Source organism: Penicillium soppii (assembly GCF_028829465.1).
Source record: "Penicillium soppii strain IBT 18220 chromosome Unknown utg000006l, whole genome shotgun sequence".
In the NCBI taxonomy this organism is placed as follows: domain Eukaryota; kingdom Fungi; phylum Ascomycota; class Eurotiomycetes; order Eurotiales; family Aspergillaceae; genus Penicillium; species Penicillium soppii.
Window position 1 is genome coordinate 1863802 of NW_026643236.1, and position 12131 is coordinate 1875932.

At 48.3% G+C, this 12131-nt stretch overlaps 4 protein-coding genes across 4 annotated transcripts; all 4 read right to left on the reverse strand.

The window, feature by feature from the left end:
- Window positions 1–62: 62 nt before the first annotated feature.
- N7529_008044 (uncharacterized protein) lies at window positions 63–452 on the reverse strand (the record flags this gene model as incomplete). Its single annotated transcript, XM_057243571.1, has 2 exons — window positions 63–318; window positions 394–452. The coding sequence occupies 2 exons, from the start codon at window positions 450–452 to the stop codon at window positions 63–65; spliced, it is 315 nt and encodes a 104-aa protein (XP_057095109.1).
- A 2960-nt stretch (window positions 453–3412) lies between these two features.
- Window positions 3413–5103, reverse strand: N7529_008045 (uncharacterized protein; the record flags this gene model as incomplete). The annotated part of the gene is made up of 3 exons (XM_057243572.1): window positions 3413–3778; window positions 4030–4840; window positions 5066–5103. The coding sequence occupies 3 exons, from the start codon at window positions 5101–5103 to the stop codon at window positions 3413–3415; spliced, it is 1215 nt and encodes a 404-aa protein (XP_057095110.1).
- A 1047-nt stretch (window positions 5104–6150) lies between these two features.
- chsB (chitin synthase class II) lies at window positions 6151–9765 on the reverse strand (the record flags this gene model as incomplete). The annotated part of the gene is made up of 2 exons (XM_057243573.1): window positions 6151–9202; window positions 9542–9765. 2 exons carry the CDS (start codon window positions 9763–9765, stop codon window positions 6151–6153), a joined length of 3276 nt encoding a protein of 1091 aa, XP_057095111.1.
- A 728-nt stretch (window positions 9766–10493) lies between these two features.
- On the reverse strand, window positions 10494–11533 carry N7529_008047 (DUF1774 domain-containing protein; the record flags this gene model as incomplete). Its single annotated transcript, XM_057243574.1, has 3 exons — window positions 10494–10693; window positions 10774–11213; window positions 11310–11533. The coding sequence occupies 3 exons, from the start codon at window positions 11531–11533 to the stop codon at window positions 10494–10496; spliced, it is 864 nt and encodes a 287-aa protein (XP_057095112.1).
- Window positions 11534–12131: the final 598 nt, after the last annotated feature.

A 12131-nucleotide genomic window follows, 5' to 3' on the forward strand; every position in this document is an offset into this window, starting at 1 on the left:
GCTTAGTTCACGCTGTCGGTCTTCTCACCCGATAACAGGAACTTGACCACTGTATTGCCATCTTATTGCCGATCTAGCGAAAGAGGGTACGATCGATGGTCTTTGTACGGCTTGTTGCTGTAAGGCCCATCACCTGGCTTTAGCACCACTTCCCGGCCGTCAATCTCCAGCACCAGGCGGCCTTGAATTGATTCAATATATTCTTCTTGCACATGGAAGTGCATGGGCGGTTTGTGACAGAAGAAATCGGCCCCCTTCACCAAATCGAGGGTGACTTCGAGGGCAAAGGAGCGTTCAAGATGGTGAATGAGGCGTCCGCTCACGACTTTAATTAGACCATGAAAAGTATAACAATCTTAGTTGAGTCATGAATGGGATAGTAACGATACTCACACCTCGACCCGGGTGTCGGAGTCCGAATACATCATCTTATCTGCATCGGTGGGTGCCATGGTTGCAATGTCTTGTTCCTATGTCCTCCTAACCTGGGAATGGGCGTCATCAAGATCAAGAGAACGGCTACAGATGAGATTTAAGTCCAGTCACTCAACGGGCTACGCTTATCCAGTAGTTTGGCTTCCTCCATGAGCCCATATCGGAAGTCACCTCCGCCATCACTGCCGAGAGACAGCTCGCTCGTAACCCGCTCGCCCTATCTCTGCTGTAGTTGGTATGAGGCTGTAGCCTGGCTTCTCTTTGTACCCTTGAGACATCCAGGATTGTAGTGTGGGGGCGGGAAGATTCATGAATCGTCACTCGTGGCGTTGTTGTTGATATTACTAGATTGACTCCACTGGCTAATGCCCGGCAGATGTGCTCCTTTGTCAAGCGAGACAACCCAAGGCTCATCGCACAATCGACCGTAAAATCTATTGGCGAGACTGTTTATAGGATCTAGACCGTCGACGGTACCGGCTAAATTATTTACCCGTACGACCCAGAGTTTCATTCAAGGATCCAAAATATATCTTCCGTCCAGAAAGTCTGGCGACAAAATCTGAAATCATTGTCATTACTACAGGTGTATCTTTAATCCCCTTTCGATTATATATATATATGGCAGCGAACCAACTTATGATATCGCTAGACGAGGAGACTTTTATATGTTTTTAGGCCTCTTGGACACGATCTCATCTATACATATCACCACACGTCGAGATCTGATCCAACATTTAGCTCTGATATAGTGGCCTACCAGATACTTTTGAGACTGCGGCTGAAGTGAGCGCGCAGCTGAGTGCCGAGTGCTCGCAAGTGAGGCGAATGTTGATGTCAGATTCTCACTGAGGGCGTGAACCTGTATGGAAAACGCAGTGGTGAATGAGGTGAAAGTGAGGGTAGCGCGCTCGGTTGAATGAGGCGAAGACAAGAAGCTGTCCTTCTAGCTCAAAACGCGTATGAGCTGAATAAGTTTGAGAACCTTGACGATGGATTCGATAAAGAATGAGCTCAAGGAACTGAAGAACTTTGACAATGGTTTGAATAAAGAAAAAGAGGTGGAATAGAAAGTGGGATGGTTTATGTAGGTTGATGAAGTGGGAAAGTTAAGATGAAGAGATAAAAAACATATGGAATCTGTGTTTGATCTTAGGAGGCGGAGCGCTGAGTATGCCAGGCTTCCTTTAGTTCCGCTTCTTCACGATGTCTCTGCTCAAAATCGTCGAGTAGTTATTGATAGCCTGCAAGGTTCTCTGTGACCCTGACCACTCTTTGATAACGACGGAAACTTGTTTCACAATCATATTTTACAACAGAGCATGCACTGACTACACCCTATGGAGCTTTGATGTTGATGTCTGTGAGATTTTAAGATTCTCCTTGGAAAAAACAAAAGACTGATGCTAGACAGCGGTGCCGTATATAAGACAGCAGATAGACTGGAGAGTGACAGATCATTCATCTAGAACAGAATCAGTGTACTCGAGAATTCCGCGAAGCGCATTCGTCTTATCCACCGTTGACTCATGCCTTCTTCTCCTTGCTAATCTTCTCTAGTTGATCATAAAAGAGTACACTTTAAAGCAACGCAATTTTACTGTGTTTTTCCACCCTGGTGGCAGCGTCACACATTAATGGATGGCAAAGTAGAAGCAGGATGAAGATGTTCCTCCTACGAAGAAATGTGTTTGCTTTCCATTTCCCGCCTTTCCTTCTTTTCCGTGTGCTTGACTAGGTATGCAAGTACCAAACCAAGATTCAGATAGCCCTGGCTGTTTTCATATCCTTGGTTTAAATGTTTAGGATAAAATAGGTTGGGGTAGTCAAGGGGTTGGTTCTATTTTTGCCCGCTTAACCACCAAGAATTTGGACTTTTTGATTTTAGTTTTTAGACGAAGCAAGCCAGTTTTGCCGAGTTCAATTATCTTCGACCATAGCGGAAGTGACAGACTATGCTATTTTGCAGTGTGGGGCGTTAGGAATTGTCTTAGCAAATACCCTAAAGCTGAAACGAACTACACTGATCTCATGCACTGTGGGGCGATGATCCTCAGAGACTGCTTTAGCGGTGCATTTCCTGTGACGACCCAAGAAACAAAGCTCCTTTTTCGAAGCTCCGTTATGTGCATTTTGTCAAGTGCAAAGGGGCTTGGTCCATTGATCTCAGAAATTGTTCTGAGGTTGCACGTAACTGGACTTTGAAGCTCTGAATATCTACACTCAATTGATCTTCGAAACAGAACTGGACAAAACCTCATGCTCAAGTCTTCATTGTTGCTCAAGTCTTCATTGTTTTCTTGTAGGTGGATCTCGTGTATATGGCGAAGGTTGCGACTGGCTCACAAGCTACTTAGAATCCACCTTCTCCTTAATTATCCCCTGACAGCACGACCACCTAAAAAGAAGCATCTCGCACAGAACCATTGGATTCACGAACGGTTCGGCGTTCGAAATTATCGGACGCGGGCACTGAGAACCCCGAACCCATTTGGTGTCCACTGTATGGAGTTTCGAGATAATTTTGGCAGAACGACTCAATTTTGAGTCAATTCGGCCAATCACCTGTTCCTGTTTATCTAAATAAAACAACCTTCTGTATCAGTTCCTTTGACCTAGCCTCTGGTGAGTATGAAGAAACAGGGTTCATCGAGTGGCTTGAGCATTGTATACGATGCACAGGCGGTCCCCACCCAGATCTATACGCCTTCAACACTTTGTGCTTTCATGGTGTGATTGATAAAATTCTGTTCACCTTGTTCTTCGCTAGGCTCGAAGAAATCGCAAGCTCAATTATGAGGCATATGAAACGACCGGTCCCGAACATCTCGAAAATGAAAATGAACTCGACGAACTGGACTTGTGGTACTCTGAAACAGGACACCACAAGACACGGGCAGAGCCGTAGTTTCACCAACAATGCACGGCAAGATATTGCTCAATTTTCAAGAACGAGCGCAATCGAGCATGAGCCCACTCACCAGAATATGATCATTTCTCGGCCCGATCCATACCTCGAGAGGGCTATAAGAACGGGCATCTTCCAACACCTATCAGTTCTCATCATCACCTCACTTCCTTCTTTTGCTTCAGTTGACTGGATCAGCTTGATTTCCATTCGCTCTTCTTTTTCTTTCTTTCCTCCAGAGTCAATCATCAGCACTCTATCTTTCTTTTCCTTCTTCATCGTTCCGGCAACATGAAGAATACTGCGATCCTTTTCCTTGCGGGTACTGCTCTCGCAGCCCCCTTTAACAAAACCCTCGAGACTCGCGAACCCTGCCTTTGGCTCGATTCCGCTCTCAGCGGCGAGGGCAGTGGTAGCGGCTCTGCTAGCGGTGGTCTTAGCTCTTTTATTCCTAGCTGGTTGGGTGGCGGCTCCGCTTCCGCCAGTGGTTCCGCCGACTCTTCCGCCGACGCCTCTGCCGACGCCTCTGCCGATGCCTCTGCCGATGCCTCCGCTGATGCCTCTGGATCTGGCTCCGCTAGCCTCGGGGGATCTGCTACTAGCGGTCTCGGCGCCGGCCTCGGCCTTGGTGGCTCTGGCAGCGCTGGTCTTGGTCTCGGTGGATCTAGCAGCGCTTCTGGCGATACCTCTGGAACTGGGTCTCTTGGCGCAAGCTCATCTGGCGGTGCGGGTCTAGGTGACTCTGGTAGCGCCGAGCTCGGCGGATCTGGCTCCGCAGGCCTTAGTGGCTCCGGCAGCGCCTCTGGTGGTGCTTCTGGTACTGGATCCCTTGGCGCTGATGATTCAGGCTCCGCTGGTATTGGCGGCTCTGGAAGTGCTGGTCTCAGTGGATCTGGCAGTGCCTCTGGTGGTGGCTCCGGCTCCGCTGGGCTCGGTGGCTCTGGCAGTCTCTCCGGTGGTGCTTCTGGAACTGGAGCTGTCGGTGCCGGTGCTACCGGTGGTGCTGGTCTCGGTGGATCTGGCAGTCTCTCCGGTGGTGCTTCTGGAACTGGCTCTGTCGGCGCCGGTGCTACTGGTGGTGCTGAACTCGGTGCTTCTGGTAGCACTTCTGGTGGTGCCTCAGGAACTGGTTCCCTTGGTGCAAGCACTTCAGGAAGCGCTGGTCTTGGTGGTTCTGGTAGCGCTTCTGGTGGTGCCTCTGGATCTGAATCTCTCGGCGCTGGTGTCTCCGGTGGTGCCTCTGGCGGTGCTTCTGGTGGTGCTTCTGGAACCGGCTCTCTCGGCGCGAGTTCTTCTGGCGCCGCATCTCCCGAGTCCAGCTCCCCTGCTTCCGGTTCTTCCGACTCGGGTTCTTCTGGGACTGATGTTTCTGGCAATGGCTCCGCTGGTGTTAGCGGTTCCGGATCTGGTTCGTCTGGTACAAGCGTCTCTGGTGGCGTAGGCTCTGGCACTGGAACTTCCCCCAGGAAATTAGCTGGAGCACCAGTGTGAGCTTTGCTATCCCCGGCCCAACAGGCACCTCAGGCGGTGCAAGCGGCTCTCTTAGTGGCTCTGCATCTGCCCAGGCCTCTGCTGAGGCCCACGCTTCCGCGAACGCCTCTGCCTCTGCTAATGCTTCCGCTGAAGCCAATGCTTCGGCCAATGCCTCCGCTGATGCTTCCGCCGACGCCTCTGCATAAGGCAAAAATTCCATTCACAACACCGCCCCATTTGTGGACTCACAGCCCAATGGCCGCTGCTTCCTGGGAATATTTTGGCATGTTTGAATTGTGGTGGATCAACTGTATAATGTTGGCTCCCTGAATGGGTATTGTTATTAGATATTTTTGTGCAAATTTGGCACACTCACGCTCATTATTATATGCGAATCAGTATTATCAGGCTAGTTCTGGGTAAATTAATCAATCATCATCTTACCCTGCATTTTGGAACCATCTATTCTTTCACTTAACAACGAATAGCTATCGAGTTTGGTTTCTGGTCTTGTATGAAGCCACGATCTAATTCAGCATGAACGGTATCTTCCACTTCCTTTCTCATTTTGGGTGTAACCGTCCTTTCATTTTCATACAAAAAGTTTACAACTTTAGACAACAAATTCAAAATGGCGGATCCACCAAGGACAAATTGACTTCTGTACCCGAGTACATCCTGTCTAGCAAGTCTGACGATGTCAGTTATGCTCTCTCGGACTCTCTATTCCTCCGTTCTAGTGGTTCTTTTTCCAGGTCTCGTCGGTGTAGAGACTTTGTCGTAACATAGCGTTCAGTTGGGATCATGATGATACCAGGTGAGCGAGATCATTGCCATTAAGATCGCGCACAATGAGATGAATTATGTCCAGGGGTAGATCATCAACATGATGGCAGTGATATCTGGAGAGAGAAGATGGGGCTCTTGACACTTTGTATATTCATCAAATCGTGTTCTCACATCCGGCTATTGGCTTAGCATCGGCAGAAGCGAGGGCTAAGCAGCCGCCCATTCTTTACGAGCCTTAGCGAAAGCTAGGTACGATGTAGAGACAGAGCAAATGCTTAGTTAACTGATCATCCGGTGCATTAATTTGACATCCCATGAAAAAGCATAAATACATCCATCACCAGACATGTCCACATTTCCAAAAACAAAGGGCAACGGGCATTAAAAAGCAAAATCAGACTAGTAAACAAAAAGCAATATCGTGACAATATTTCCATCATGAAACAAAGAAAAAAAAGATTATACCCCTGATATCTTAAAGAAAACGCCAAAGATAACACCAGAAGATGATGGGAATTCCAACTCAAAGTGAACAAAATCGCAATCTACTTGCGCCAGAACATAGCTTTATTGACCGCGCGACCAGCAGACCATCGAGCCTCAGAAAGCTTATCCTTAATCGATGTACCACCACCGTAGCGCACAGGACGAGCCGCACTTTTATTAGACTCGGAAGTGGCACCGACACTCGATCCACCGTAGGAGCTAGGGGCGAAGTTGCTCATATTACCGGCATCGAACTTCGTCTTTGCTTCAACAATCTTGTGAACAAGGTGGAGGATAGCGTAGGCAGTTGAGCCGATAGCACGAATACCAGCGAGAACAGCCACAGACCAGAGGATAATAGAAAGGTAAATGTTTGTACCGCCGGCATCAACACCGTAGACTTCCGAAATGGCCATCCCGAGAACAACATTCGCAACCATCCAGATGGAAACCATATAGGTGCGCACAGCGCGGTAGTAATCCTCCTGCAGCTGGGAATCGGATGGTGGGGGCTCAGGCACCTCGAGGCGATCACGGAGGTTGCGGAGGGCAGCGTCATAGCCAGAGTCAATGTCGAGTTGCTCCGAAGGCATTTCGACAACGACGGTTGAGCCCTTAATGACCTTTGCGGCACCGAGGTCTGTGTTAATCACGTTGTCTCCCTTCGTTCCCCATGTCACATCGTGGGTATTGCAGAAAGCGTAAACCTGCAAGATGCAAATGTAACTTGGCATAAGGAGGAAGTATTGAGCGGAGGATGTGAACATGTGCCATGGGTCCAGGTAGAGGAAGGAGGTATAGAAGTAGAGGCCGACGGTTGAAAGCATGGATAAAACGATGTTCATCATGAGACTGTCGCTCACTGCCATATCGTCGCTTCCTATACCCGCTCGTGCCATCAGTTCCTTGACAACGAGATATAGTGCACAGAAGACGGTGTAGAACATAATAATCGCGTACACGACAATGCCGGAAAGATACATGTTCTTGGCACCTTGCGGTCGATTACCCAGAGAGATAATGAACTGCAGGCACATGACCAAAACACAAGCATATTTCAAAACAACGAAAAAGTATTTGCCCATATTGTGTCCAAAGGGATCAAGCTTCTCATCAGTCAAAGAGCCAGCAATGAAGTAGAAAGCAAGATAAAAATTGGCCTGTGGAAAGTCAGCAGAGGTTGAGGGAAAAAGGGGGAAAAAGTCACTCACAAGACCGAAGTAGGTAAACAGAAGATTGAGGAATTGATAGAAGAATTCAATATGAAGCAGGACCTTTCTGGCAAAAGTATGATCTGTGTACCAGATCTGCTTCGCATTGAAAATGGAGTAAACAGCCGCGAAGAAAGCACCGTTTAGCCAACGGCGACGCTGGGAAATGAACTCGGGCACCGTATCTGGCACATCGGTCTCACCAACAGCGTTCTTGACAAATTTAAGCACCCATCTCTCTTCTCGCTTTGCAACCAACTCCCAGCAAAGAATACGATCCTCGGCTAAGTACATATTGGCCGTAAAAACGTCCGCATCTTGACCGTGCAGTGTCTCACCCTTGAAATACTGGTTGAGTGGGCCGTGACCATCTGCATCGTTCTGCAAGGCGAAGAAACGGTACGCACTCAGCGCACCAGGAAGCACCGTAATGTATCCAAAGACTGATTCCAATGGCTTATCAAGAATGTTCGACATTTTGTATTCGAAATTCTGACTGGCAACAAGGGGATTGAGGAGACCAAGCCAGTGCTTTCCTTTGCCAGCCTTAATCTCACCGGCAGCACCGGCGACATTGGAGTCTTGATCAAAGGCCTTCCATAGGTGGTAGAGAGCAGTTTGCTCTGGGCGGGTACCGACATCGAGCAGAATGCAAATATTAGGCTGAAGAGCACGTCCGAAGGCATTGAAGAACCAACGGTGGGAATTCAACTTCTTCTTGTTGTGTTCCTTTAGACAGAAAATGACTTGACAGGGCACAATGCCCTTCTCAGCACCCTTAAACTTGAGATCGTCATCGAGCGAGACCTGAGTTGTGTATTCGTACACGTGGGCCTGGACTTCTTTTTGGTTGACAATGTTTTTCGCAATACCCTCCTGGTAAACACCGAGGGCAGCCAAAGCGTTAAGAGTACGCGGGTGAACCTTCTTACGTCCATCAGCGACGATACAAACGACAATCTTCTTCCACCCATCACGGCCCCAAGTGCGAGACTTGGTTCGGGAACAGAAGTGACTGATGTTCTGCATGATACCATGCATGGTGCGCGTAAAACCAATTTCATCTTCGTTGTACATGGTAACACAAATAAACAACTCAGTTTCACGGGTGGTTGTTCCAATCTGCTGGCGAAGCTTGTACCCGCGCTCCGCAAAGTCATCGGGGTCGGATGTAACGGCAGTGTACCGCATATGCGTGAACTCGCGCTCATCGCGACGGGGCAGAAAACTGTGCAGGATAGTCGGGATCTTACACTCCAAGATCAGCTCGCCGTTAACAAGCTGGACCTCTTTTTTGGCCACCTGCTTGGAACGAACACCGCGACGGCCTTGTTTCTCTGGGGCTGGACCGTAGTGCAGATTAGGATCGAGAGTGCCAGTTTCGTCTCCATCGTCCTCGTCTTCAAGATCGACTTTTTGCAGGTCCTTTTCATCGCCCAACATTGTTGACTCGCTCATAAATGATCGAACGCTGCCGCGTGATGTATGATGGATAGTCCGGCCATCGCCCCCAAATGGATCGTCTCCACTGAGGCCATCACCGATGTCAATGCTGGTGTCTACTGTTGATTTTGGTCCCGAAAACAACGGAGCAGGAGGTAATGGCCGACGAGGACTACCTCCATATCTTGAGCTAGGGGTACCAGGTCGAGGACTGCCGTTGATATCGGAGCGTTCGTAACCAACACTTGACACAGATGGGGGACGAATGTGTGATGGGCTCCATGGACGGATTGGAGATCCTGTGCGTGGAGGAATAGAAGGGTAAACGGATGTGTCTGCGAGACTTGCTGTGGGAGGTGGCATATGAGGCCCGCTGCCTAAGCTGGATGGGGGGCGTGAAGGCGAAGACGCGCTAGGAACCTGGTAATAATGATCATATGCGGGCTCTTGTCCGGTCCTAGAATGGCGCGTTCTGATGTTAGACCTTGGTCTTAAAGGGCGTTCCATTTTGCTTGAAGCTGGCTGGAAGATGGCCGACGTGGGAGCGAACACAATGTACGCTGGTAGGGAAAGCAAGTGCACAATGTTTCTTGGGGATCAACGAGGCAGGAACCCAGCTCAAGCGCAGTAGCAATGTTCATTCACGAACAATGACCCACGCACAAGCTTTCTTCCATTCTCCCGACCACGTCAAGCAATGACTTAAAGTTGATGATGAATGTGGCTCCGTAGCGAGGGAAACCACTGGAATGTGAAAAGAAATAAGGTTGCATTGGTAGGGTTGGGAAACACATACGGGGTGTGATCATAGTCTGGTTCATAATTGTAATGAGAAGGCGAGGGAGCTCTGGCACTACTCATGTCATCGGCCCCATCACTACTGGTTGGTAGCAGGCGCATTGTACCACCATTGAGGCGCGATGCATTGATTGGTGATTCGGGATCAGACAGAAAAGAGGATGTCTCATCGGGGTATCCAGGCGGCGCGTCGCCGTAACTGGATGGTGGATGGCGGTTCATGATTGAATCTGTTGTTGATATACAACTCACTACCTCATTGCACTGGCCCTTGGGTTCTTAGGGATAAGACGGCTTGCGCAAGAGTCACTTGTTTCTCACTATCACTGAAATGGGGCTGTCAGGTTCCGAAGGTTAGTGGATAGTTGAGGAATGCGGATGAGGAATGCCTTACAATCAATACTCGAGCTCGACACACAAGCCAGATAATGAAGAAGTCAGAGGGGACAATGCGGAGACAGTATTAAAAGATAAAAGAATAGAGTCGGCAAACAAGTCCAGGCCGGTTCGTCCGCAGCTTGTATCAACAAAGTGGAGGTGAAAGTCGGTTGTCAGGGCAACTGTGTTTTGTACGCGCCGAAGTCTCTACCCCTCTGCCTACAACTGACAAATATATTTAATACTATCGTACTATTTTGTTGTGCTACTCCATAGATGATTTGCTATTATTGTTATTCCTTGCTTGTGATTATTATTATTTTCCGTCCATTTGATTCAAAGCAAATATCAAGAACGCATATTCAACATCGTAAGCCCAGGTGGGTCAAAATTCATTGACCCGAATAAAAAGGGCTAATTCAAAGCATTACTACATGTGGTATCGGAATAAAAGAGTGCATAATTGTCGAGTCCAAAATATAGCCTGCGTGTTTCCCAAACTTTCCTTCTCCGCTAGGATCCGACCCTAAAATTAGACCAAGCGAGAGGATTCGGTGGGTCATGACGACATTTCACACCCCCTCGTTAAGCAATGGCTCACGCTCACGGTCCGAAGACTCAGGGTGAGCAATGCTGCGGAAGAGACTGTCGCGGCCAGTGTACTTGGTAGTCGAGATGTAGAGCGTGGAAGCCAAGAACACACCAAAGACGACAAAAGCAAAGATCCACTGCAGGGCAATGATCTTGATAGAGATCTGTTGGAGTGCCAGCGCTATGTGTATGTTAGCACACATACTCGACTCAAGAAGAAATTATGCCGAATAACATAAAACGATAAGGGGTTCCACTCACACAGTGACAACAAACTCAAGCAGTAGCCAAGAATATAGTCCTCACGGATGACGATATCAAATAAGCCGATTGCAAGAATAACCCAGATAAAGATATTCGCAACAATACGACCAGGAAGGTTGTGACTGTGGACTGCTACCGCACCGTTCCAGAAAAGTGCTGTTAGTGTCCACGCATAGGGACCGGCAACAGCGGGAAGGTGTACGAAGGCCGGCAGGCCGCGGTGACGCCAGTAGGTGACAGTTTGGTTAATCAAGTGAGCGATGAGGATAATCTCGGCGCCCCAGAAGTGATTGCGAGTCCAGAGGAGGATCCATGCAAAGAGGAACAGATTATTCAGGATGAAGTGGGTGGCTACATTGGCTGCGGCTGTAACGAGAACATTGTTCTTTGAAAAGAGGTGCCAGACGTAGCTGAGCTGAGAGAGAAGTAGGAGGATCCTGGAAATGTGATTAGGGTTGATGGTCGATATATGTGGAGCTGGAGAGAACGGGTAGAGGTAAGGTGGAAAGTTGATATATGTGGATTGAACTAACCAGTAAATCCCAGTCACTGTGTTATTCTGACTGAATGGAGTGTTGTGCTTGTTGGCTCCTTTCCAGATCTTCTTGCCCTTCTTGATATCGTCGGGCGAATTGAATGAGTAATAGAGGCCGGTTATCAAGACCAGCGCCCAGGTGAGGGGTACGAGGACGCGGTAGGTATTTAAAGAGCTAGCACTGTGAGTTTCACGTCTAGCGAAGGGATTGAAGGAAGCCATGATAGCTATGAAGATACTCCGTAGATGTAGAGAAGTGAAGGTCTAGAAGAGGGGCAGTCTTATAATATATAGCGTAACACCTAGTAGAGGTTGCCAAGGTTCCAAGGGTAGTTCCCCGCATAAGGTCATCAGATCATATGATCCATCCAATGGGGGAAATAAGAAAAGAAAATGAAGGGAAACAAGAAAAAAGTGTAGTCGATGACATCAACCTTATTTGGAACCGTAACCAAGGTACTCTTTAGTACTTTGATTTAGTGCTTAGGGCTATGAATTGAATAAGATGATCGCTTCATCGTAGTTAGGGACATCATAGCTTCTTTAAATATGGTCAAGCAATTTCGTCCCTGGTGAAATACCAGAATTGAGCACTCTGCGCTCAAAGTTTACTCCGCATATGGAGAACTGTAACCTGAAATGGCGCAACTTTCGATCACCGTGCACAGCCCAATATTGCGAAACAAAAGACAGCTCAAATTATCATACGTTGAAAGTATTCTGAGGGATGAAGGAGTAAAACCTTGAAAAAAAAAAGTCTAGGCAAATCAAGGAAAATTAGACCCGCTATCCGGTTGGGCTATGAAACAGTTGTTACAGC